At 45.2% G+C, this 26817-nt stretch overlaps 1 protein-coding gene and 1 long non-coding RNA gene across 3 annotated transcripts in view; one reads left to right on the top strand and one right to left on the bottom strand.

The window, feature by feature from the left end:
- The first annotated feature begins 37 nt into the window (after positions 1-37).
- Positions 38-2739, top strand: LOC309517737. Its single transcript, XR_014213249.1, has 3 exons — positions 38-473; positions 736-877; positions 2601-2739. It is a non-coding gene; the product is annotated as an uncharacterized lncRNA (long non-coding RNA).
- A 115-nt stretch (positions 2740-2854) lies between these two features.
- Positions 2855-26817, bottom strand: part of EPS8L1 (EPS8 signaling adaptor L1) — a 38592-nt gene continuing 14629 nt past the window's right edge. Inside the window, exons 10-22 of one of the 2 annotated variants that reach the window (XR_014213215.1) lie at positions 25924-26050; positions 24765-24853; positions 24590-24664; positions 23546-23694; positions 22208-22349; positions 21081-21109; positions 12150-12246; positions 10989-11129; positions 9237-9336; positions 7317-7488; positions 6139-6271; positions 4930-5858; positions 2855-4895 (exon numbers count right to left, since the gene is read on the bottom strand). Coding sequence is in view for 1 of the 2 variants with exons in the window: in XM_082196958.1 (XP_082053084.1) it covers positions 5784-5858; positions 6139-6271; positions 7317-7488; positions 9237-9336; positions 10989-11129; positions 12150-12246; positions 21081-21109; positions 22208-22349; positions 23546-23694; positions 24590-24664; positions 24765-24853; positions 25924-26050 (1329 nt within the window). In the remaining variant the exon portion in view is untranslated. Of the gene's footprint in view, positions 5859-6138; positions 6272-7316; positions 7489-9236; positions 9337-10988; positions 11130-12149; positions 12247-21080; positions 21110-22207; positions 22350-23545; positions 23695-24589; positions 24665-24764; positions 24854-25923; positions 26051-26817 lie in introns of both variants that reach the window. The other variant, XM_082196958.1, reaches the window with a different exon arrangement.

Genomic DNA, 26817 nt, shown 5'->3' with positions numbered 1-26817 from the left:
CAAGCATTGGGGATCCGCCACCAGCACGCAACTGAGCCCTGGGCCAGGGTGAGGCAGAACTGTACCATTCCCCCCCCCCGGCCTCTTGCAGTTGGCAGCTCTGAACCACACCGGGAGCCACCCTCCGGAGCAGGCCGAGGCCCGCTCTGACAGGGTCCGCGCCGTTCTGTCAGGAATTAGAGGAATCTGCTCCATAAACACAGCTCACCACAACACTCACATTGCAAAATCACAGATGGTTCTCTCTCTTCTTCCCCAACATTCAGCCCCCTCAAACAAACTTCTTGGACCAGTTTCCCTCCCAAAGAACGCAGGCAAACTGAGTTACCGGGCCCCTTCCCCGTAGCAGCCAGTGCTCAGCGGACTGGACCTTTAGAGAAGAAGGGATGAAGACCCCGTTTGGCAGAGAAAGGAAGAAGAAAGATGACGAGGCAAGACATGGCTGAGAGCTGTTTGACAGTCTTCTTTGGGAGGTTGTGGACTCTCCCATCCTTGGAGGATTTTAAGCAGAGGTTGAATGGCCGTCTGTCATGGATGCTTTTACAGTGGTACCTCGGGTTACAGACGCTTCAGGTTAGAGATGCTTCAGGTTACAGACTCCGCTAACCCAGAAATAGTACCTCAGGTTAAGAACTTTGCTTCAGGATCATAGCTGTTAACGTTTTCCCCTTTTTAAGGGAAATTTCCTTATACCAAATAGGATTCCTCGCAAGAAAAGGGAAAAGTTGACAGCAGGAGAAACACCCCAACTCTGCTGTTCACAAATGGGGTAGAGAATTCAAGAGATCACCTGGGCACAGTTCTAGGGAAGGAAACGGGAGAAGCACAAAGCTGTGTGTGTACCTTAGAGAAGGCTGACTAAGGGATATTCTTAGAGGTAAGCAGAGTTCCTGGCAGACCGTTTTTGAGAAGGTTAGAAACACAGGATGCTGCCATCTGCTGAGTCAGTTCATTGGCGCATCTAGTTCAAACATTTTCTATCCCAGGGTAGCCAGCAATGATGGACTCCAGATGTTGGATATCAACTCCCACCCGTCCCAGCCAGGATGGCCAAAGTTCAGGGATGATAAGAGTTGTAGGCCAGAACATCTGGAGGGCATCATCCTGGCTACTCTTGATCTATTACTGAAAATTGAGGTCTCTCTCTCTCTCTCTGGTTTCTGGCTGGGCTCTTTCCCAGACCAACCTGGCGAAGCAAGGAACTGAATGTAGCGCTTTCTGCATATGCTCTGCAATCCCTTGCCCAAACATTATGGACGTGGGGTTGAAGCAGCAAGTCAAGTTTTCCCCACCACACCTAACTCTGAGATTTTTATTTGTATTGAGAGAATATACTTTGACGCCCCACACGATCAGGACGACTGTTTCTCATAATAAGAACAAAAGAATTGTTGTACTGTCACCTGGTAGCATTTTTTTTTAAAGGCCCTATAAGTCAAATTCAATTAAATCTTGGATATTTTAAATAGAAAATAGGTATTTCCTGTTGGCATCCATCTGCCTTGAGAGACAATGGAGTATGAAGTCAAAGCGCTGTGTTAGCAGCAGTAAAGGGACCTCCCTGCAGTGCAAGTCTGTGCCATGAGTATCCTGGGCGGCCCAGAGACAAGACCCGTCTCATGGCCTCACTGATGAGATCTGAAGGAAAGCAGAGCAATATGTTTGGCACCAGCTTGGCTGCAGAAGTTGCTGGAAGGAGGCGCACAAGGCGCCATCCAACTGTCTTAGGGACTCCACTCCAGATTCGTGTAGTGTTTGTTGTTGTTTAGTCGTTTAGTTGTGTCCGACTCTTCGTGACCCCCTGGACCAGAGCACGCCAGGCACTTCTGTCTTCCACTGCCTCCCACAGCTTGATCAAACTCATGCTGGTAGCTTCGAGAACACTGTCCAGCCATCTCTTTCTCTGTTGTCCCCTTCTCCTTGTGCCCTCCATCTTTCCCAACATCAGGGTCTTTTCCAGGGAGTCTTCTCTTCTCATGAGGTGGCCAAAGTATTGGAGCCTCAGCTTCACGATCTGTCCTTCCAGTGAGCATTCAGGCCTGATTTCCTTAAGAATGGTTACATTTGATCTTCTTGCAGTCCATGGGACTCTCAGGAGTCTCCTCCAGCACCATAATTCAAAAGCATCAATTCTTCGGCGATCAGTCTTCTTTATGGTCCAGCTCTCACTTCCATACATCAACTACTGGGAAAACCATGGCTTTTACTATACGGACCTTGGTTGGCAAGGTGATGTCTCTACTTTTTAAGATGCTGTCTAGGTTTATCATTGCTTTTCTCCCAAGAAGGAGGCGTCTTTTAATTTCGTGGTTGCTGACACCATCTGCAGTGATCTCACCATCAGCAGTGATCGTGTAGGGTTTACTCCTTAGCCTTTTCTTCTCCTGGAGATATTCCACAAGGCAGCAGAGGTTTAGGAGCTACCTTCCCCGGTTGACAAGCCTCACCTGCCCGTCCCTTCCCTCTACAGCACATGTAGAAACCACCCTATTGACCATTGGACTAAATATTGGTCTCATCCACTCAATCTGCCAGACTGTCTTTGCATGCAAGTATTTCCAATATAATAAGTATTAAAATAAAGCTGAAAATTTTTCAAGGTGATAAATGGATGTCTTCAAAGAGCCACTAGATGCAGTTGGACTCCCTTTGACCCCAGTCAGCACAACCAATGGTCAGGAAAGCCACAGGTTCTTCATCCCATCTAAAGATGCCTTTACAAAGATGGACGACACGGAATCCCTAATTGCTGTCTGGAAGCGATCTTAGTCGGTCACTGATCCTGCCCAGAAAAGGAGTTGTTCATTGCTTTGGAGCATAACTTCAAATGCATTTCACGCCAGGAAAGTTGCACCAGGTTTGCATATTTTTATTTACATACTTTTTATATAATTAACACGTTTCCCCAATGAACGTCAAGCTCTCCAGTGGTGGCTATGCCGTACTTCCATCATGTGCCCTCCACCCTGAGGGCAAGCAGCAGTTTTGAAAAATAAATCAGATTTTTAAAAGTGCAAGTGCACATTAATAATAACACGAACACAACAACAGAGTAAATTTCTCCCTAGCAGCGTATATCCGTGTCCACGGCACCAAATTTGCCTAGCCAGAATAGCCTGGAGCTCCTTAAACATTAAAAGCCCTTCACTGTCGTGATATGGTTTGCAAAAGCAATAGGTCCTCAGACTTATAGTCTATGCAACCATGAGGACTGGAAGACTACATTAAGATTCTTGTAGAAGTTCATATAAAGTAAAGGTAAAAGGTAAAGGACCCCTGGACAGTTAAGTCCAGTCAAAGGCGACTATGGGGTTGTGGTGCTCATCTCGCTTTCAGGCTGAGGGAGCCGGCGTTTGTCCACAGACAGCTTTCCGGGTCATGTGGCCAGCAGGACTAAACCGCTTCTGGCACAATGGGACACCATGATGGAAACCAGAGCGCACAGAAACGCTATTTACCTTCCCGGCGCAGCAGTACCTATTTATCTACTTGCACTGGTGTGCTTTCGAACTGTAAGTCTGTAGGAGCTGGGACAGAGCAACAGGAGCTCACCCTGTCGTCGCAGGGATTTGAACCGCCGACCTTCTGATCGGCAAGCCCAAGAGGCTCCGTGGTAGTTTCATGATGATGGCCCTACCCAGCTCCTTTTCCTTTCCTTTCCAATTACCACATTGGACCAGAAACTAATTTTTAGTGTACAATTAGGTATTTTATAATGCTTAATATTCTAATGCAGGTGTGGGGAAGCCCTCCAGATGTTGTTGAACTACAACTCCCGTCAACCCCAGCAACCATGCTCAAAAGTTCAGTAACAGCTGGAGTGCCAAAGCTTCCCCACACCTGCTCTAAACTTTCCTTTCCACCTTAGGTTTGCAACAGTAGACTGCACTGCTCAGAGGACTGTATTTGGCCAATGGGCAGCCAATTACTGACTTGTACTTTATGGAAACTGTCAAAATTAGGCTACGGCAGGTGGTGGAGGTGGGTAATAACCGTAAAAAAGATATGCAGCCTATTCTTTACAAAACATTAATGGCAGCCAATGTTAAATTAATACAAATACCCTTTCAAATAAATATTCCCTTTAACACTAGATTAATTTTTTTTTGGGGGGAACAGCTTTGAGCTATTTGGCCAAAATTTCTTCAACATGTTAATTTTAAAAGGCACACATCAAGGGTAAACCATCTGAGCAGAGCTTAAAACTAAACAGAGGAAGTTTGATTGGAAACAGTTCTAAAGCAGTCGAAATCATTGTGTTCTTCAACAAATTCTTTAACGAGTGTGAAAACTGTTGGAGGGGGAGGAGTGTGGTTATATTGCCAAACTCCTCTCCTTCCAATCTACCACAATGGAAATTCAGGATAACTCGTTTCCAAATAAATCATCAAACTTTGACTACACACACACACACACACACACACACACACACACACACACACACACTATCATATTCTCTTGCACAAGACTCATTGAAAGCAGCTGATCTGATTCAATTCCCCCCTAAAAAAGATACAAGTAGAGATGAAAGGGCCAAGTTGTTAAAACCTGGCAAAACTTTTATGTACACAATGAAAGTGGGGGAAATGGCGTTTTCCAAATACAGTTTGTGAAGGGTAAGGCTTGGTTTGCCTCAAATAGAGACTGCCATCTGGTGACAGGAGATGGTAGTGCCCAATGTCAGCTTACATTAACTCCATGGAATGAAAGTGTGAGTTTGTCAGTGGGCAAAATGCTTTAAGGGTGAAGGAATGATCTTGTAGAAAAGCTTGTTCCATAGCTTCCCATGTCTCTCCTGAAGGAGGAAACATTCCTGAGATACTTAAAACATTTCAGCCGAGCTATTCTCTTATTCAAGTAAAAATAGATGGATAAATCCTGGCAACAGAAGATTTCTTGCTGAAAAATACTCATGAGTTGCCAACTCACCCTGATGGAAAGTGGAGACAAAAGTTTTGACTACAACCACTATGATGCAGTGTGTAAAAATGCAGATTTATAGCTGCAAGGATAATGATGCAGTGCAACTGCAAGACAAATTACACGTATCCATGCCTAGATTTAACTGAAAAATTCGGGGATGGGTGGGAAGAAAGAGATAGCAAACAGGAATGCACAGAAATGGAAGAACGGTTGATTTGGTGAATGGAATTTCCATGGAGATCTGTTGCAAAGCTTGTAAAATTTAATTAATGATAATAATTCAATCCAGTTTTCCTAGTGAGCCAGACCTAGGCCCGTTACCTTCTGTAAAAGATAAACATTCTTTCATTTTGTATGAAAGGAGATAAAATGAATGCGGCATGAATCCTCTCTCATATAATGAGGAAGAGTTGCTGCTATTCCATTTCCCCCCGCATTTGGGGAGGGAAGGCGTGTGGGCTAGGTGAATTGTAGAATTGGAAGGTACCGTCAGGGTCATCTAGTCCAACCCCCTGCAGTACAGGAATCTTTTGCCCAACATGGGGCTCGAACCCACAATCCTACAATTAAGAGTCTCATGTTCTACTGACTGAGAGAAGGGAGGTTTCTTCTGAAGACTATTTCAAAAGGGAGTTGGAGAGAAAATCTGGGATATGATTTGTAAAGGTGGTAATTTGCTTTACAGGAACATATGCTCAACAACAACAAGTTTAGCTCAAAACAAACGCTGCTGTAGAATGCAGATCTTGGGTGATGTGGGGAGAGTTTGGAATGATGGTGTGGTTTCAGGGCCTGTTACCATGCAGTTCCTCAATGCCTCAACAGGGGGCACTCCCACACCAAACGGGGCGATCTCCCAGCTACGGATTCAAACCTTCCAGTTTCCTTTTCTGTTTCGCCATGACAGCCTCTAGCTCTGATACTTTCCCAGAATCCTGGAAGAAAATAATGAAAATGAAGAATGGATATAATATTGTCCTGGCTTCAAGCACGCCCCAACTTTCCCCAGTCCCACCATGGTGCATTTAATTCTCAGAAAACTGTACTGTCATAGAAAATTAGTTTTTGGCTTTCCTGGACCTCAGGAGCCTTCCTTGGTTGTTGTTTTTTTTTTGCTAAAGCCCAGTAGACTGCTTCCTGCCCTGGGATACAAGAAATCCTGACTTGCACCACCACCCTCCCAACCCTTAGGAGAAGCTTCAGGGCTCCTTGTACCTCCAACAGGGCTCTCTGGACTGTGACCTGGCTGTAGACTCGAACTCCTTCCTCTGGGCTGACAGCTCTGAACTCTTCCTTCTTCAGGGAGAAAAGCTGAGCTCCGTTTAGGACCCCCAGGGCACTTACTGTCCTGTGAGGAGGAAGAAAGAGTGAGTTATGGGGGGTGGGTTATGGGAGGGAAAGGGAATTTCTGCTATTTACACTCATAAAACCTTAAACAGGAAACAAACAGGAAGCAAGTGTTGCCTGGATAAACACCATACATTTAAAGCACATCCCTGCCCTCCAAGAATCCTGACAAGTGTAGCTTGCTAAGGGTGCCAGCAATTGTAGTTCTGTGAAGGGTTAGCAAAAGTTCCAGGATTACCGCAATTGTATGGTATGTACATACAACTAAGTCACACCGCTACAGGTCTTAAGCTGTGGGATGGAATATCCATGCAGATGAAGAGCAGAACGTCTAAAACAGCAATTAAAATATCCACAGTAGACAAACAGCAACCCATTGGAGAGTATGGCATCTCATAAAGGGTAAAGGGACCCCTGACCATTAGGTCCAGTTGTGACCAACTCTGGGGTTGCGGTGCTCATCTCGCTTTATTGGCCGAGGGAGCCGGCGTACAGCTTCCAGGTCATGTGGCCAGCATGATTAAGCCGCTTCTGGCGAACCAGAGCAGGGCATGGAAATGCCGTTTACCTTCCCGCCGGAGTGGTACCTATTTATCTACTTGCACTTGGACGTGCTTTTGAACTGCTAGGTTGGCAGGAGCAGGGATGGACCGCCGAAAACTGGTGTTGGGTTAATGAGGGAATAGGGAGTCACCACAGCCAATCAGAAACCTTAACCAGGAGCACAGAAAATGGAACCACAGCTAACAACTGGGCAACGGCAAATCATTAAGAAGCTAAGAGCTATTGAGCTGTTCAGGAAAGTGGAAGCTGCTTTCAGATAGAGGCCATTAAAGAAGGTGCTCATAAAACAGGCCAACTAGGAAAACTGGGTAGGTTAAGTTGACAGGCCTCATGATTGGCGAATGTGCAACATGAATCTGAATAAGGTAATTGCAGACAATACAGGAAAGACAGGAAGCTGCTTTGGGAGATACCAAGGAATACGTTTGGACTTTCATGGCCAACCTATAGATCTTCTCAAAGGAAAACAGAGGCCAACTCACAATGGGCTGAATCCTTTGGCTTCCAGCCAGGTCCGAACTTGAGCAGGATCTGAATCGTATCCTAAAGGCAGGTTGGTGTCTGCAGCCCGCTGGATGTGAAGGTTCCTGCTATGGCTAGTTGTCCCATTGGCCAGCCTCAGGGCGAGCTCCTCGTTCACCGTGTTGAAGCGCTCTGCCGGGGCAGGAAGTGATGTCACACACGGCGCAATTGCAAACGTTTGGATGGGTAAAGGTAAAGGGACCCCTGACCATTAGGTCCAGTTGCGGACGACTCTGAGGTTGCAGCGCTCATCTCGCTTTATTGGCCGAGAGAGCCAGCGTACAGCTTCCGAGTGATGTGGCCAGCATGACTAAGCCGCTTCTGGCGAACCAGAGCAGCGCACGGAAACGCCACTTACCTTCCTGCTGGAGCGGTACCTATTTATCTACTTGCACCTCGACATGCTTTTGAACTGCTAGGTGGGCAGGAGCAGGGACCGAGCAACGGGAGTTCACCCCGTCACAGGAATTTGAACTGCCAACCTTCTGATCGGCAAGTCCTAGGCTCTGTAGTTTAACCCACAGCGCCACCCGTGTCCCTCTTGGATGGGTAGGCAGAGCAATTAACCCTACTTCCCACAATCAGATACAACAGACTCCAATCGCTACATGCGCAGTTCAGAAATTCTCCCACAGAACCCTGTGTCGTGTCATACGCGGACAGTTTTCAGATAGCGACTCTATTCCAACTCTATTCCATGTGACTCTATTCAGTTCTCGCATAAGTCGAGTGTTTTGCATCCTTATATTGTGCTTCTGGGAGGGAAGGATGACTCTTTATACCTTTCAAGCTCGAAAAAACCTCTTGTGAAAAATGCTAAGTGACGCTGACAGCTTGTCTGACAGGAACCAAAAGGAGATCCCTTTGTCAAGGACAGGTTGGACGGAAAGGAATGGGGAGAGGAATCAGCTGGGAAACATACCAAGGGAAGAGAGCTCAGAGCCCAGGGAACGTTGGTGGGACAACCATGAGCAGTTTTGACGTGCTTTTGGCTTCAAAGCAGGCAGAATCTGAGGCCCTGGCAGCTACCAATATTCCAGAGGCTCAGCTTCCCTTAGAGCCTGTTAGTCTCTGTTAGTCACAACCACCAATTAGAGTTCAGTTGTTTAAAATCATGTAATAGAAAGTGCTTTGCCCTAGAGCCAAGGTTTGGGCGTCCCTTAGGAAATGTGGCCTTTTTATTATGATTATTAATTCCTTTCTATACCACAAACTCATATAAATATATATATATATGTGGTGTGAAGAATTTTAACTAAAACCAACTCTGGGCTGAGTAGCCATGTTCCCCGTGTCACATAGCAACGAGGAAAGTTTCAAAAGCAGTTGGTCATGTGTTAAGCAATTCCACTGGTAGCAGAAACTCCTTGCATGACCCTCTTTAGATCCAAGCCATTAAGAGAATTTGTTGCAAATAACTCTTTTCCTCCCCTTCATAAAGTGGGTTTAAATACATTTTTAGGGATCTAGAATGACAATGCATTCAAGTATAAGCTTTCCAAGTACAGTATAGGAGGCTTTCAATTTATCAAGTGGCACTGAATGTTTCACCAAACATTCACGAAACCCACAGTTTCTAATGGGGGTGTGAGCACCTCATAGACCTCTCCCCAGTTGTTTCCTCTATGCTTTCCCAACCTTAAATTTTTCGCATTTTTTAAAAAATGCCCTCGTCAGAATTTTAGTGCACTTAATATGCAGATTTTTAAAAACACATTTTATTGCCTATAATCCTTGCGACCTGCCGCATAAGCTATTGTGTCCCCTGCTCTGTGCTGAGGTTTCTCCTACACTGCTTAAACTGAAGTTCCAGTAAAACGGTGAAAAAATAGCTTATGCTTCCCAGAGCTCCCCAGTTCCACACACAAAGGCAGGCTTACCTCGCTCACTCAGGTCCATGTTAAGTGCCTCTGTGCTGGCCCAATTTCTGCCATTTGTGTACAGACTTTTGGTCTTGGGTGGCGGCTGAGGTGGACTTTTCTAAGTAGAGGCAGAAGGGAGAAGCAAATATTAACAGCTCGGCCTCCTGCAAAGCCCATCTCCTGGTGGAACGTCAACTCACAAAGAACACGCTACGCTAATATTGCAAGTGCCAGTACATCTGCCTTCCCACTAGAGATGGAAGGATTTGACAATTTCAGGTCTCTCAGTTTCACATTTTCCCCCAGTCTTAAATTCAGTCCTCCTTATTTCTGCATCCATTTGTGAATTAAAAAACCCAAAACAATTCCCATTAAAATTCTTCATTTTAGTGTGAATTTCTCCTAATAAGCACATTTCGGTCTGCAGTACGCCTTTTTGCAAGCAATTTCTCCTAACAGTAAGCATTTTAGACATCAGTTTCACCAATGTATCCATTCCTGTATCCATTTTTGTCAACACTGTTTGGTTGGGGAACTGCATCGCAAAATTCAGATTAAGTGTGAATTTTCGCAGGACGGCTGTGTTTCAGTTCCCATATTGGTTTGGAAAGCAAACATTTGATAGGTTCACCTTCAACCGCAAACTGGATTGAATTTCTCCCCTGCTTCCCACTGCCTTCCAGACTGTCTGGGTTTTTAAGCATGTCTGAACAGTTTGGGTCCCATACATGTTCTTATGCCGTGTTGGTTTTAAAAAATGGCCATAAGCATTAAACTGCTTTCTTTGGGGCATTTCCATCAAATCTACATTGGTGAGAATGGATTTTAAAAGTATCCCTCTTCCAACCTTCCAGGGAAATCTTATTTACTTATTTAAAAATATGTTTTTAAAAAATCTTCTGTACCCATTCCCTAAACCGGCCCATGTAGTCTAAGATTTCCCAGGCTTGTTCAAGATTCCATGGCCAGGATCATTTGGGCATAAGAGTTGTGCTGTTGGATCAGACCAAAGATCCATTTAGTCCAAAATCATCTTTCCAACAGCATGTAGACATGTAGACAGCATGTAGACAGTAAGAGCTGTTCGACAGTGGAATTTGCTGCCAAGGAGTGTGGTGGAGTCTCCTTCTTTGGAGGTCTTTAAGCAGAGGCTTGACAACCATATGTCAGGAGTGCTCTGGTGGTGTTTCCTGCTTGGCAGGGGGTTGGACTCGATGGCCCTTGTGGTCTCTTCCAACTCTATGATTCTATGATTCTATTTTTTTCCTGGGAATCAGGAAAGCATGCAGGGCAGGAAGGCAACACCTATTCCCTGTTTCTGCCCAGCTTCTGCTATGCAGAGGTACAAATGGGACCTGTAATAAAATGATGCTATTTGAAGTGCTCCTGTTTACTGTTCCAGCCAGCCAGTCATGTTGGATACTGTATTTTTTGCTCTGTAAGACTCACTTTTTCCCTCCTAAAAAGTAAGGGGGAATGTGTGTGCGTCTTATGGAGCGAATGCAGGCTGCGCAGCTATCCCAGAAGGCAGAACAGCAAGAGGGATTGCTGCTTTCACTGCGCAGCGATCCCTCTTGCTGTTCTGGCTTCTGAGATTCAGAATATTTTTTTTTCTTGCTTTCCTCCTCCAAAAACTAGGTGCATCTTGTGGTCTGGTGCGTCTTATAGAGTGAAAAATACGGTATTTTATTAGAAAAGTGGCACATAGCTCTACAACAAAAAAAGCAAGCAAGCAAACAGACAAGCTCTAATTAGTGCTCTAAGCCTCACCTTGGATATCGCTGGGCTGGTTCCGTTGACCTGAGGAGCGCTGTTGTGGTTTAGAACTGGGGCAAGAATATTATAAGGGACGTAGCCAACCTGACCGTAGTGGTTCTGAACTTTCCACCACTTCTTGCTGTCATCCAGGACCTAACGGCAAAGAAAAAGGAGACACGTTCCTAGCTAAGGAAAAACTTGGTTCTAGGTCTGGAATTGCCCAAGAAAGATGCTAGATTTTTTTTGGGATGCCACAACCGCCGCTAGGATTTTTGTTGGCCAAAAATTGGAAAGCACAAGAAGTGCCAACAGTGGAGGAATGGCAGATGAAGATGATGGACTTTTGGGAGATGGCCGAGCTGACTGGAAGAGTCCGCGACCAGAAGGAGGAGGAGCACCAGGAGGAATGGATGAAATTTAAAGACTATTTAGCTAAATATGCTAAGATAACTTAAGTAGAAATACTTGCAAGTATCAGACTGGCTTTGGATTTAAATATGTGATGTTATAGAATAATATGTTTAAAGGTAATATGAAAGGAAAGAAAGATGTTAATTGACCAAGTAAATTTTATGAGAAATTAAGTTTTGGAAAACTGTTACAATGATATACATTGAAACTCAGCCAGGGGGTTTGGAGGAAGTCACCTAACAATGTCAACAAAAGCGGAATTGTTATAGTTAGGATTTATGTTTGTTTGTTTGTTTGTTTATGTCTGTTATAAATTTGGAAAACCAATAAAAAAAATTGGGGGAAAAACCAAAAACAAAAACTTGGTTCTCAAGTTCCCTGTCAGGGGAGTTCCCGATTCCATTTCACAAACAATTCTATAAATGTTACCTAACCCACAATGTTGTTGGTAGGCTCCCAACCCATTCACATTTCTGTTAAGCCATTTAGGGTTCATTCATGGCCTACAAGTGTGGTGGGAGGCGAGATCCAAGACGTCTAATGTGCAAGCCTGCTTCATTGCCTAGGATATTCTGGCTTGGGACAGGTGACCAGGCAATAGGGTATTTCCAAATGCCCTGAGTCCCCAATGAAAGCAGTTTCCCTACAGCCGTGTCCAATCTGCAAATCACATTCCTTTCTATTCTGGCCAGATCAGGAGCGGGGTAGGGGTGGGGGGTGGGAATCTTCTGGCACTGCAAGTGTTCTGGGACATCAACTCACCTGCAACATTTCTCCATGAAGTACTGAGAGTTCGTTGTTGTTTCTGGCTGTGAAGTTGTGGGTAGAGATCACAGACTTGCTCTCTGGGTGTTTACGTCTGTCAGGAGGGAAGAAAGAAGCACATGGGGTTATGGGCAGGAAGGTCCATGACTTGTGGGCTTTCTAGAATATCAGTGCAGGTTAGGGGGCTTAAACAGTTAAAAATGGCCACCCAGAAGGCTCTGTCTGCATCACTGTGCTTGTGGAATGCCCTCCTTTTAGAAGTGGGGCTGGCACAGATGCTATCATTTCAGTGCCAGGTCAAGACTTACTTTACACAGACATTTCAAGGGTTTTTAATTTGATGGTCATGCAACCCCCTCTGTGTCACATTTTTTTTTAAACTGTCTTTATTTGTTTGGGTGATGTGTTGTGCTGTTTATAGCTCATCATAGTCCACCTTGTTTATTTTTAGGTTTTGTATTGCGCACTAGTTTCCATATAGATTGTACGTATTCCAAACGAACAACGAAACAGTTTAATTTCACTCTGTCCATTGCTGTTCCCAAAATAATCTTTCTCCTGGATTTGCATGCTTGTGGCATTAATGTAGTTCTGTGATCTTTATTTGGTTTAATCTAGAGCTGCAACGTTTAGTTACTTAATCAGATAGATAAATCCAATAAAAACAATTTGACTAATTAAAAAGGTGCTCTTGATACATGGGGCAGATGGGTGTGTGTGTGTATAGAAGATGACGAGTGAGACCTCGTCGAAACGTCGCACAGACACCCCGACTCTTACACGGGAAGACACCCGAAGACACCAAAACCTGCATTCCTGTACCCGTGAAAATCTACGAAAGCAAATATATATATATATATGTACATATATATATATATGGACAAAGATACAAACAGATAGAAGGAGCACCTATGGGATCACCCCTCTCACCGGTCATCGCAAATTTGTACATGGAACACTTTGAAACCAATGCTTTAGACAAGTCAGAACACAAACCCAAACTTTGGCTCAGATATGTTGACGACACCTTTGTAATTTGGCCACACGGGAAAGAAAAACTAGATAGCTTCCTCACACATCTCAACAGCCTACACCCCAAAATACAATTCACTATGGAAATAGAAGACAACAACCAACTCCCCTTTCTTGACGTCCTAATCTACAAAAAACCTGATGGCTCCCTAGGACACACTATCTACCGGAAAAAAAACACACACCAACCGCTACTTACATGCACAATCACACCACCACCCTGCACAAATAAACTCCGTAGCCAACACTCTCATCTCCAGAACCAAACGCCTGGCTGAGAAAGACCACTTGACAACTGAGTTACTGAATCTCTCAAATGTGTTAATCGCCAATGGATACCAGAAAAACAGGGTTACGAAGCTAATCCAAAAAGAAACACCCCCCAAAAACCAAGACACAGAAGAAAACAATGGCATGGCCCTCCTTCCTTATATCAAGGGCACTACAGACAAAATCAGCAAAATCCTCCATAAACACAATATCAAAACAGCCTTCTGCACCAACCAAAAAATAGCCAATATCCTCAGAAACCCAAAAGACAAAATCCAGCTGGAAAACCAAGGGGTCTATGAAATACCCTGCAAAGTCTGCCCAGCCACGTACATTGGACAAACAAACAGACGAATAAATGCACGTATCGCAGAACACAAGAATGCCGTCAAAAAAGAAGAAAAAACTTCCTCTCTTTTCCAACACATGAAAGAAACAGGACATGAAATTAATTTTGCAGATTCCAAATTGCTCTTTAACATGGAACATCACCACAAGAGAATAATCATGGAAGCCATCGAGATAGAGAAACACCCTCACAACATGAACAAGCGTGACGACACGTCCCGCCTGCCAGACATCTGGAAATTAGCCCTCCCCACAAAAACCGACACCAGAACCAGAGGCACACAGAACGCCGTCACCAATCAACCACACCAGACCCAAACCCAGACCCTCTCCACAGACATATTACAGACTCCATCCAGTAGCCAAACTATAGTGGCACCTCCGGATGCTGCACCCCCCTGCAATCCCTACACAGATCTGGCTGGCACAAGGCACAAAACCATAGCTCGCCCCTATACACGAAGCCAAGCCAGAGCACAACTAAATGCAGCACAGCCATCTTCTCAGAAAAACTCTTCACAAGCTCAAGAGGTCAAGACACGAAAGCTTTAGCAACTAATCTACACTTAATGACCCACCCAGTGATATTCTGAATACCACTCATGAAATCACCCAAGATATCCCTCAAGTAATTAAGGAACAAAAGAAGAAAAGGCACACTAATCTAGGAACTTCCTCTTTGCCCAGAACGTTGGAGGCTATACACCACACCCCTCAACAGTATTTATAGGAACTCAAACACCAGACTCTGCTCTGTTCCAGTAACAAGAAGCCGAAAGCACCAGCCTGAAGATGACGAGTGAGACCTCGTCGAAACGTCGCACAGACACCCCGACTCTTACACGGGAAGACACCCGAAGACACCAAAACCTGCATTCCTGTACCCGTGAAAATCTACGAAAGCATATATATATATATATATATATATTCTCGTTTGACAGGAAAGATGAGGGGTGGAAAAAGGAACCTCTTTTAAGATGCTGCTGTGATATACGTGCTTGCAGTCTAAAAACAAAGGAAGTATGCATTTTGCTCAGAATTATTGTTTCATTTATTTGCAAACCCGTAGTCTTAACCAACTAGTGGTCCACATTGAGGTCCATTTACTTTACCACCATTAGCTGTTGGCAGAATTAATTCCCACCCCCTTCATTTGAGTATTACTCGATAATAATTTTCATAAGAAAAATAAGCGGAGGAAACCATAAATTAAGATCCCCTCGCAGGAAACAGGAACTGAACCATTCAAAGGGAAATTCATCAGTGATGCCCTGGCTGTGCTGAACAGGAAGCAATTGATTAGAGACACAAGATGGAAGCTTTTAAAGGCACAGTAACCCTGAAAAGCCTCCACAGAACCTTTCCTGACCACAGCAGATAGGCTGGCACTGTGGTTACATTTGAAGTAATGGACTTTGCCTCAAATTCAGAGGCCAGAACAATAAAAGAGAGAGGATGAGGTATGTCAATTCTGAAACCAATGGGGGATTTGTTGATTGGGGGACAAATCTATTTTAAAACCAATTAAGATATCAATTAAAGCTTCAGTTCAAGTTGTGGAACACTTTCTTAAAGGTTACTTTGGGGTTCAGTGACATAAGAGGAATGAACAAGAAACTATTAAACACAGCCTTTCTAACAGAGAGTGGTTACTGGTAAATGTTGTAAGTAAATATTGTACACTTCCTTCAATATCTCAGAAAGGCATGCAAATTTGGGCTTGGCAATATGAAAGTTCACTGAAATTTTTATCACTTGACTAATCTGCTAAAAAGGTCAGGTAATGAATCAACCGAAAGTTATTTCAACCATTCAGCCCCAGCTTTTCATCACTTTTTATCTAGTTGAATGAGGGCAATGATGCAAATTCATGATGACAGGGGGAAAAAATGTAATATTGAAGGAAGGGCTAGATAATGTGAGATATTGGCCCCTGCACCACCTGCCTCTTTCCTATAGTGAATGGAATTTCCTGCAAGACAAAAGAGTCTCTCGCCCCTCCATGTTGCGGTCCTCCTCCCTGTTGGATGAGGATCGCAACTGGAACCTGCTGGGATACAAAGCTTGCCAAGCGCTTCAGAACAGATGATAGGAGATGGAGAAGAAAAGGAATTAGAGCCCTTCATCCCCCCCACCACCAATCCTACCTTAGCTGGCTGCCTAGCGTCCCCCTCTTGGCTCTCTTCTGGGCGCCATCTTTCTTTAACCGCTGTCCTCTTGTTTTCATCCTGTTATATTTCCTTTCTGCACCCATCACCAGAGCATCTGGCCTTGCCTTCTGTGATACCTACATTCCTTTACACCTCCCTGTTTAACCAGCCAGCTCCTATTACGCTACCTTATCCCAGTAAACCCAAGAGCCCTTAATTCCTGGTCTGTTCCTTACATTATTCATCCCTAACGAACCCCATTTTGTTTCAAGCTAACCCAGACAGCCTCGTTGTTCCCAAGCCCTGCTGCCCTGGCTCATTCCCCCAGCCTTTCTAGAAAACCCAGTTCTCCCAGTTCTGTCCTCCCACATTGTACACAAAGCCTGGAATGGACTTCCTTTGTGTTTATTTAGCTTCCTGCCAAGCCATGGCTATTCAGGGGCTGAAGAGACTGGCATGTTCTCTTGAGCCTGCTACTTGTGTGCTGTTCCACATCAAGAACTCCCTGTGCGCTGTGCCCAAATTACAGTGCCTGGCCATTACCAAAGTGTGCTCCTGTCTATGGCAGCATTCCTGTTAACGTTAAGTGAAAACAAGTAATTCTACAGGAGGCCTATTTAGGAGCTATGTGCCTCAATGTCCTCCAAGTCCTCACTGAAGGGGACATCATGTTCAGCAATGTCTACCTGGGGATATAGCCAATAAGTCTACCTGGCTCTGCTCCCGACTGCTTACACACCCACACTCACTGTGGTGCGCAGATGCATTCTGAGAAGGAACCGTGCGGGCCTTACTTCCGTAATGTGTGCAGAAAGCCAAACTGTGTAGGATCCAGCATATTAATTTTGTGCTCTTATTGCTTCCCTGCTTGAACTCCTCAGGGGAACAACTGGGAACCATGCAGCAGCCTAGGTCCAGCATGATTGTCCTCCCCCCTGTGGACTACAACTCCCATCATCCTTGACCACTGGCCATGCTGGCTGGGGTTGATGGGAGTTGGAGTCCAACAACAGCTGGAGGGCAAAAATGTTGGCTACTCCTCCAGCAGCCACTTAATGGGTGGAAAAGTAGCAACCCTATAATTACTCCCAGCATTATTAATAATCCTCCATATTTCCTAGAGTGAAACCTTGCAAGGGCTGGAAGGTGACATGGAGTAGAAACGTGGTGACACTGGCTTAATCCGGGCGAGGGGGGGAGTTGACAGGAGCCCCTCTGTACATAGAACATGTTGTACAATCTGGTTTATGTGACTAGGACCTGTTCACGCCATCTGTCCAGTGCTGAAAGGGGAGGGCACAGGCAACATATGCATAGATGAACGCATGTGTCTTCAGTCCAGCCACATGGCACTTAAAGAGTCTGGGTGCATGTTACACTCCCTGCATTAGGGGAATCCCAATGAATGAGAACTCTGCCTATGGTGACTTCTGAAGGGCTTGCCATCAACAGGCAAAGGAAGCTGGAAGGGACAGGAATTGCACACACAGGGTGAAGGAGAAGCTGCCAGCTGTCCCTTTCGTAGAACCATAGAGTTAAAAGGGAGCACGATTGTTATCTAGTCCAACCCCCTGCAGTGAAGGATTCTTTTTGCTCAACATGGGGATCTAACCCACAACCAGGACATTAAGAGCCTCTGGCTCTAATGACTGAATTCTCTCTCTCTCTCTCTCTCTCTAGCTGCTATTTCCCCCTCCCAATTGGTAGGGGAAAGAAACAGAGAAAATCAGCTGCCAAGAGGAGTGGTAGTCTGACAGAGGCTACTAGTGCTTCGCCGCATGTGTCCACTTGTGGGATTCTATTATGTAGTGAATGTAACGTGAAGCCAAGGCTTTAGCCAAGAATTCACTGCACTTTTGCAGAAGTGCAATTCCCAGTCTTCTTTTTGGGAAGACATGACTCGGGACTCAAAGTTGTTTACTCTTTTTAATGTAAGTGTTGCCTAGCTCCTTTTCTGAAGGGTTTTCCAGGAAGTGGAGACCTTGGATCTCAACACTTTATTGGAACCTTTTCGTGACTTCTCTACGCAAACAACATCACATCATAAATACTTGTGGAAAATCCACCCTAAGTAATAAAAAGGGGAGAGGTCACTAGCCTAGATTATTTCAGTGACCCGTTGGGAGCTTAGTCTATCTTTGTCTTGCCTGAAATCCAGAATTTCTGGTTCAGCTAAAAAAGAGGCATCTGGTTTTAATTTATTTCAAGAAGTATGAGGGAACCCACTCCCTCCCTGACACAGTATGCATCAATGAACAGTCATTTCCTCATTTTTGGGTAGTATGTGCACACCCCCCCCCAACACTTCTGGGGCCAGAAGTGTTTTTCCACCCCCATTGTACATGTCTACTTTAATTCAAGATATCTGTTGTTGCCCCATCTCCCTTTGTTAAATTGGTTATATTTCAACCTTGTGGATCTCAAATGAATCATTATGGGCATATCTATACTAAATATGTTTGAAGAAAGTTCAATAGTCATTGTATGACTGAGAGGTGGTTCCTGGGGTGAGGGAGCTAGAGACCACTCACAGTTCTTACCATCCTCTTCTCAGGATTATTGGGGGGGGGTGCGCGCTATAGCTGGAATGCTATAGAACTGAATTACCCCAAATCAGAGGGTGGTCATAAGGACAAATCTATCTATCTATATCTATCTATCTATCTCTATCTATCTATCTATCTATCTATCTATCTATCTATCATCTATCTATCTATCATCATCATCTATCTATATCTATCTATTTATTTATCAGTCTGCTATACTACTGGTTAAAGATAAATTAATGAGTTTGCAGTTGAGGGGCCAGAACATTTTGTTTCAGTTTACCACTATTCTTGTTCCTGGCAAGTATTAGGACTCACTGGACAGTTAGGGAGCAGAGGATTAAACTAAGCATGGGAGTTGGTATAATGACCAACAAAGCCTGTATGTTTTCTCAGAAACCTCTTTCTTGGCCACACTGGATCTGAATTTACTCTTCAGCGATTTATTAATCTCGAGTCAGTTTTTTTTTTTAAGTACTTCTCCCATCAGTGAAGAAGACTAGGAACATTTTTTTTTAAAGCAGATAAAATTATTAAAGTTTTAATAAGCTGGATTCTTTGGCAGCTGCTAACATTTTGTATTCAGAATTCATTGATGTGACAGTGGCTAGGCAGGTCCTTAGCCACAAATGCAAACAGGTTCTGATTTGTGGAGGTAATTTCAAGTCCCCACTCAACGTTAAATGCTTGCTGGTCACTGACCTGAAGCTCCCTTACCTCCCACTTACCCTAACAGCCACCTGCAATTTATACAGACTTATACACCACCCTCACCTAGAGAAGCCCCCAGCCATTACCACCACCACCAGCTTACTAGTCCTATCACTGACTTCCCTGCTCACCACCGGACCCAGCTTCACGCAAGGCAGAGAGACAGCGAGAACAACAGAAAGAGAGAGAGAAACAGAAAAGAACAACATAGAATTTATCTAAATTTCCCATGGTCAAATGGCTCACAAATTTTCCCAGCTGGGAAGACCTTCAAGAACTCTCTGCCTGAAAGGCATATTATGCTGAGAAGGAGTCCTTCATCATGACAACGGCCAAGGCCATTCCAATCCCAGCCCTTGCGTGCTCACGCTCATGCTCGCACGCTCTCTCTCTCTCCACACACACACACACACACACACACACACACACACACACACACTTCTTTCAAGTTCCCCCACCCTTAGGGTCCAGCAAAGGTTCTGGAGGTCTGTGAAGCTGTGATTTAATTGGTGCCTGGATGAGAGCCCAGCACGAAAGGGTTTTGTGCAGCATGGCTGGGAAAGGCCTATGACTCTGGAGAGCTTTTGTCACTCACAGGAGAGGCAACACAATAGCCAGTACTTTCAGTTCAGTATACAGTAAATTTAGCTTTCTATTCCCATATGCTGCCCCCACCAGTGTTGCACAAGGGCCCATGCATCTGAGGTCACTTGCAGACAACCTGTTTATTGAACATTCATTCTGATTTATATGTTCGGAGGTTATAGGATGTTGCATCAAGCCATGGTTATATCCCATACTTTCCGATACATTTCCCCATCATTTTCCTTATTACAAAAAGTCAGTTTTAAGAGGAAAGTGGCTTTATTGTGCAAGAGCACCAAACTTTAATTGTGCCGGTATGTTACAGAATCTCCCATCTGCAAAATAGCAATAGTCCATATTATCTGCTGGGATGCGGGTGGCGCTGTGGGTTAAACCACAGAGTCTAGGACTTGCCGATCTGAAGGTCGGCGGTTCGAATCCCCGCGACGGGGTGAGCTCTCATTGTTTGGTCCCTGCTCCTGCCAACCTAGCAGTTCAAAAGCATATCAAAGTGCAAGTAGATAAATAGGTACCGCTCCAGCGGGAAGGGAAACGCCGTTTTCGTGCACTGCTCTGGTTCGCCAGAAGCGGCCTAATCATGCTGGCCACATGACCCGGAAGCTGTACACCGGCTCCCTTGGCGAATAAAGTGAGATGAGCGCCGCAACCCCAGAGTCGGCCATGACTGGACCTAATGGTCAGGGGTCCCTATATTATCTGCTGCATACAGAAATAATATTCTTAAGGTTTTATGGGGGCCCTCCTCTATGTAGTAACATAAAATAATAATAATAATAATAATAATAATAATAATAATAATAATAATTTCTTTTTAACTAGTTTTTTTATTAAGACTCTCATATATATATTAAAAAGGGAAAGCCAATATCCCTATTCAGAAAGCTGACATTTTGCGGCTCCAGACACAGTAAGACAGAAAACAGACAATGCTGATCAAATTCTGAAATTTGGGGAGAACTTTACCAAAACTTTGGCAATCCCATCCTATCCTTCAGTATAAGAACAGCCTGCTGGATCTGGCCAAAGACCCGTCTAGTCCAGCATCCTGTTCTCATCCTGTTCTCATCCTGTTCTTCCCTATGGGAAGCCTGCAATACCTTCCCCCCTCTCCCGCCTTTCCTCTCTCCTTGCCTCTCAGATCCAATTTCCAACCCTGCCTTCCAAGGTCGGTCCATCCATCCATCCATCCATCCATCCATCCATCCATCTCGACACACCTTCGCAAATATAAAAATCAAATGGCCAGAGGCTTGAAAGGGACTCACCCATTGGCTGCAATTGTGGGAGCTGATTGCTGTAACAGAGGAGAGCGGGGAGGAGAAACAGATAAATGGTTGACTACGAAGACTGCACAGTCACCTTAGCCCAACATCCAGCTCAAGGCAGTATCCTCCCCAAGTTATCACCTCTAACTGATCAGGCCTGAAGTCATGCTGACTGTAGTCAGAGCCAACCTCCCTCCTGCAACCTGGTGCCCTCCAGGTGTTCTGGACTACAGTTCCCATCAGCCTCAGTCAGCACAGCCGTATGATGCTGGGGCTGATGGGATTTGCAGGCCAAAATGTCTGGAGGGCAGCAAGTTGGGAAAGGCCGATTCAGATCCACTCTGCCTCTGGCGTACCCAACCGTAATGAGAGCCAGTGCAAAGTGGTGGCTAGAATGTTTGGCCAGCAAGACCTGTGTTCAAATCCTCACATAGCCCATCAAGCTCCATGAGTGGTCCCGGGCAAGCCTAATTAATGTGTAATTAAGATGCACGGGAAGATGCAAGATTGGACACGTCTAGAAGGAAACAAGACAAATTTATGATAGATAGTTTTATTACTGGCTGAATAGAGCCCCCATTTTCAGTGCCACTCTGCTGATGAATATCAGGGAGAAGAGGGGAGGACAAACAATGTGGGATGGATCTTGCCTTAACAGCCTGCTTGAGGAGGTTCCCCGAAATATCTAGTTGGCCACAGAAGGAAGCAAAAGGCTAGTTTAAAATGACTTTTAGTCTCACTCAGCAGGTCTATTCTTATAGCAGAGAGAGAGAGGGAGGTGGAACTGTAGGAAGTAGTTGTTTTTAAAAAATGGCCTGATTTATGCAGTGAGTAGCGGCTGTGGAATTAAACAGTCATAACGCTCTTCTAGAAAAGTTGGTTCCACCGGATTCTTATTGGTAGCAATTGCAAACAAGAAATGAGCTATTGGATCCACCCAGAATGTATTAGGATGCCCCCAAATACTTCAGAGTGGATCCTTCAAGCCACTTTCTGCCCACAAGGAGAACTTGCTCTTTCTCCTGGAAGCAACAGATGTTTTTGCAGCTGTCCTCTTGCCCTCGGTGTGGGTTGTTTTGTTTTTTTTGCAAATGTTTATCCTGCCTGCTTTCCACCTCATCACTCACTTGGGCGCGACGTTCTTCGTGTCGGTGCTGCATCTCCACTGGGTCTTCCCAAGGCTGGCCAGAAGTGTCCAGGCGTGGCGTCTCCCAGCCACTCCGTAAAGTTGGGTTGTAGGGCTCTGCGTAGCCCCGGGGGAAGTCCACTCTGGGGCGCACAGGGCAGAAAGGAGGAGGTAGAAATGAATAGAAGAAAATAATACAATGGAGAATGAGTGAAATCATCAAATGAGGGGGGGGTTATTGGGTTGTTTTTGTTTTTATTGTGTATTTTGTGTTTTCATATTGTGGCTTTATCTTGTGAACCACCCTGAGACCTGCAGGTATAGGGTGGTATACAAATTTAATAAACAATAATAATCATGAAACCCTCAATCACATACTGAAACTTGCCCATTCATTTCTGATTAAAATTGCCAAAACCACGCGACTGATTGACCTCAAACCGATCAACACTGAATCACTAGCCAGTGTCACAAATGGATGGGTCTAATTTATCAGCAACATATCAAAGACCTTGGAATGCAAATCCCCAAGGTTTCCAGTGACCTCCGAGCCTGAAATGAACCGCTGGGCTCCAGTGACCAAGCTCCTCTGGTGCCATCAGCTCAGTTCAGCCAATGGCAGGCAAGAAAGGTCATGGGTGAGCTCCCGTTGCTCGGCTCCTGCTCCTGCCCACCTAGAAGTCCGAAAGCACATCAAGGTGCAAGTAGATAAATAGGTACCGCTCCAGAGGGAAGGCAAACGGTGTTTCCATGCACTGTTCTGGTTTGCCAGAAGCGGCTTAGTCATGCTGGCCACATGACCTGGAAGCTGTATTCTGGCTCCCTCGGCCAATAAAGCAAGATGAGCGCCGCAACCCCAGAGTCGGCCACGACTGGACCTAATGGTCAGGGGTCCCTTTACCTTTACCTTAAGCTACTGAAGGTAATGGGGCCATTTATATATCCAGCTGTCCTTTATCAACAACAAATTGTCACTGTTTTTTGGTGTTGAATATATGCTATATGGTAATTTATGGACCTAATAGGAATCTAAAGCCATTAGCACATGTTGTAACCAGTCCATGCAGAATGTAGGCACCCTATATATAGAAATGAGGAAACCAGTGATATTTTAGGGAGCAGGCTAGCATTACTTACATCATAGGAGCCTACACAACACAAAACACTGTTGCTGTATGTAGGTTTCATTTTATTTGTTTTTTATCTTATATTTTGAAAATGTACATTTCCCCCCCCTTTAATTTTTTGGGGGGGCCCAAGAAAGTGGGGCCCTAAGCTATAGCTTGTTTAGCTTATGTGTAAATCCAGGACTGGGGAAGAAATAACACCCCCCCCTTACCTTGGCCTGGTCCAGTTTTCACCCAGTGAATACCACAGTTCCGTCTCCTGGTCTCCCAAGCAGCCTCGCATCAGGGTCACTGCTTCCAGGGTCAGCATGGGGCTGCGCAGCTCAGAAGCGAACGCTGGTCCCCCCGAAGACTCCACAACCTGAAGTGAGATGCGAGAGACAAAAACAGCAAGTTGTTATTATTGTTCTATTTATTTATATCCCAGTCTGGGGCTCAAGGGGGCCCAAGTTCTCCACGGGAGGTGCATGACTCTAGAGCAGTGGTTCCCAGCCTTATTTTGGCTATGCCCCACCTAAGCATCTCTAAAATCCTGATGCCCCACCCCACCCCCGTGACACATAATTCTTATTATTCAAAAAGTGAACTCCTATTCACGTGGAGGAAGTCTAAAAGACCATTAAGAGCTCATTCTCGAATTGCCCCCACCCCTTAAAAATCAGATTGCCCCTCTGTGGGGTGTGTGTCCCACATTGGGAACCACAGCTCTAGAGCCAATCTGCACACGCAGCAACATCGCACGTTGAAGCTTTTCATGGATTGTACCACGCTGCTCTCCAAGGATGTGGGGAGGGGATTGCACTTTTAATGCTCTCCCATGACAAAGGAGACTTCACATACAGATGCCTAGCATGCCAGGGATATATGTTATAGGCCAGGCATAGGCAAACGTGGCCCTCCAGATGTTTTGGGACTACAACTCCCATCATCCCTAGCTAACAGGAGCAGGGGTCAGGGATGATGGGAATTGTAGTCTTAAAACATCTAGAGGGCCGAGTTTGCCTATGCCTGTTCTAGGCCCCACCTTTGATACACCAGTTTTCCACATGCAATGATTTTTTTTTTTTAATGGGTTTCAGTCCCATGTCTGCCATCCGCATGGTATAGTTCACCCTGTCATTCTGCTGCTTGGGCAAATCACCTTCCAGGGTTTAATTACTACTGGTTTGTAGAGCAGCTCTGGACTGGCAGCAGCCTCCTTGTTCAGCTGTCTGAGAGTTTATCTTCCCCTCCCCTCTGCCCCATCTGTTGCTTACCAGCTTCAAGGGGTTGAAGAGAAAATGTATGAGCTCCTCTGAGGTAGGGTTTGCAATGTTCGATTTCAGCCTTGCCTGAGTGGTGGGAACAAAAGCGTATCCTAGTGGTTAGCATGAGCCAGCCAGGCGCCCTCTTGCTTTCTTGTGAGGAAAGCGCTCGCCCAACCACACTCACCAGAAGGCTGAAGGAATATTTCATCTTTGCCAGAGCATCTTCAAACTCCTCTTGGGGAGGAGGCCGGGATCGGATTGTCAGGAGTCCCTCTGCGGATGCAGCAAAGTAAGAAGATATTGACACCTGTACTGCAACTTGGGCTATTGTTCTACGATGACATTACATGCAGCCTAAATTATGTATACTTCATCTTGGAATTGCAGCAAAGCAAGAGGCATGAAACCATGAACGAATGCCAAAACAGACTCAGGCATGTGTGTACATCCCACTTCCACCTCACCAGTCCAGAATCTGTTTTGGAGAGCAGAGCCCCTGGTCCCGATGGATTTAGAGGCTTCCTCAGCACAGGTGCCAAAGGCCTCCTGTAAATGCTCCACATAATGAAATTAATGTGCTACACATGTTGATACAAGATGCCCACATGTGGAGCTGCACACACGGTGTGCAGCAACCGTGTCAGCAAGCCTTTTGGATCCATGACCAAAGCTGCAGGATTTCTGCCTGCAGATGGGAATCCATTGAGGGTTCTGGAGAAAGGCCCCTTGCCTCAGGTTTTCTCTGAAAGAGCAACTCATGTCAAATGTGTGAAACACACACACGCACACACACGCACACAAACACACACACAAAGAGACCTCTTGTATATGCAAAGCATGACAACTCTGCTATGGTGCTATGCCAAAACAGAGACCTGGGGCCTGTTATGTTAGGGAAGCCTTTCAGAGCCCAGTGAAACTTTCTGGATTCTGGTGGGTTTCCAGAATTGTTCAGAGAGCAGAACCAGAACGTTCACCCAGACAGGAGCAGCATTCAGAAGAAGAAGAGGAGGAGGAGGAGTTTGGATTTGATATTCCGCTTTATCACTACCCGAAGGAGTCTCAAAGCAGCTAACATTCTCCTTTCCGTTCCTCTCTGACAACAAACTCTCTGTGAGGTGAGTGGGGCTGAGAGACTTCAAAGAAGTGTGACTGGCCCAAGGTCACCCAGCAGCTGCATGTGGAGGAGTGGAGACGCGAACCTAGTTCACCAGATTACGAGTCCACTGCTCTTAACCACTACACCACACTGGCTCTCTAGTTTCTAGCCGCCTCAGTTATCGTGGCAAGAAAGAGAGGGAAAATGTAGTTTCCTGGAGCCCATTTTGATCTATATTTCTCACCGCCTGGTCCCCGGCGACGCCCCTTTGCGGAGCGCTTGCGTTGATCCAGGACACGGAAAGCTTCGGCCGATTTCTGCAGCTTCCCTATGAAGGCTTCCACGTCATCAAAAACATGGTTCAGCAGCTCCTGTCAGATGGAGAGAGGAAGGGAGATAACAGTAGACAGCTCCAGCTGAACACTCTATATAGAGCTCTCTGTGTAAGAACCAAATGCACAGATCTGTACATGTCTACTCAGAAGTAAGTCCCACTGAGTTCAGGGGAGCTTACTGCTAGGTATAGCATTGCAGCCTCAATTTCTAAAAAGAAAGAAAGAGAATTGTGGCATGAGAACGACATGTACAGTGGTGCCTTGCAAGACGAAATTAATCCGTTCCGCGAGTCTCTTCATCTTGCAGTTTTTTCGTATTGCGAAGCACGGCTATTAGCGGCTTAGCGGCTATTAACGGCTTAGCGGCTATTAGCGGCTTTAAGAAAAAGGAAACAAACTCGCAAGAACTCGCAAGACGTTTCATCTTGCGAAGCAAGCCCATAGGGAAAATCGTCTTGTGGAACAACTCAAAAAATGGAAAACTCTTTCGTCTTGCGCATTTTTCGTCTTGCAAGGCATTCGTCTTGCGAGGTACCACTGTACTGGAATTCTCCATTCTATGCAAATTCATGAAGTGATGTTCCCTTGCCCTAACTACACTTTACTCCTGGAAAAGCAGCAAAGACCATCTACTCTATCTTGAACTCCTTGAAAGAAGTGCAAGATATTTATATCAATGGCAGCGTTCCATTGAGCTACAGCAACATAAAACAACATGTGGTTTGCAAAACAACAATAATACTTTTAACAGAATGAAAACACACTTCCCTAAACATTTTTTTGGGGGGTGAGGGAACGGTATT

The sequence above is a fragment of the Podarcis vaucheri genome, assembly GCF_965113315.1.
Source record: "Podarcis vaucheri genome assembly, chromosome: 13".
In the NCBI taxonomy this organism is placed as follows: Eukaryota; Metazoa; Chordata; class Lepidosauria; order Squamata; family Lacertidae; genus Podarcis; species Podarcis vaucheri.
This window is presented reverse-complemented; position numbering and strand designations above follow the sequence as displayed.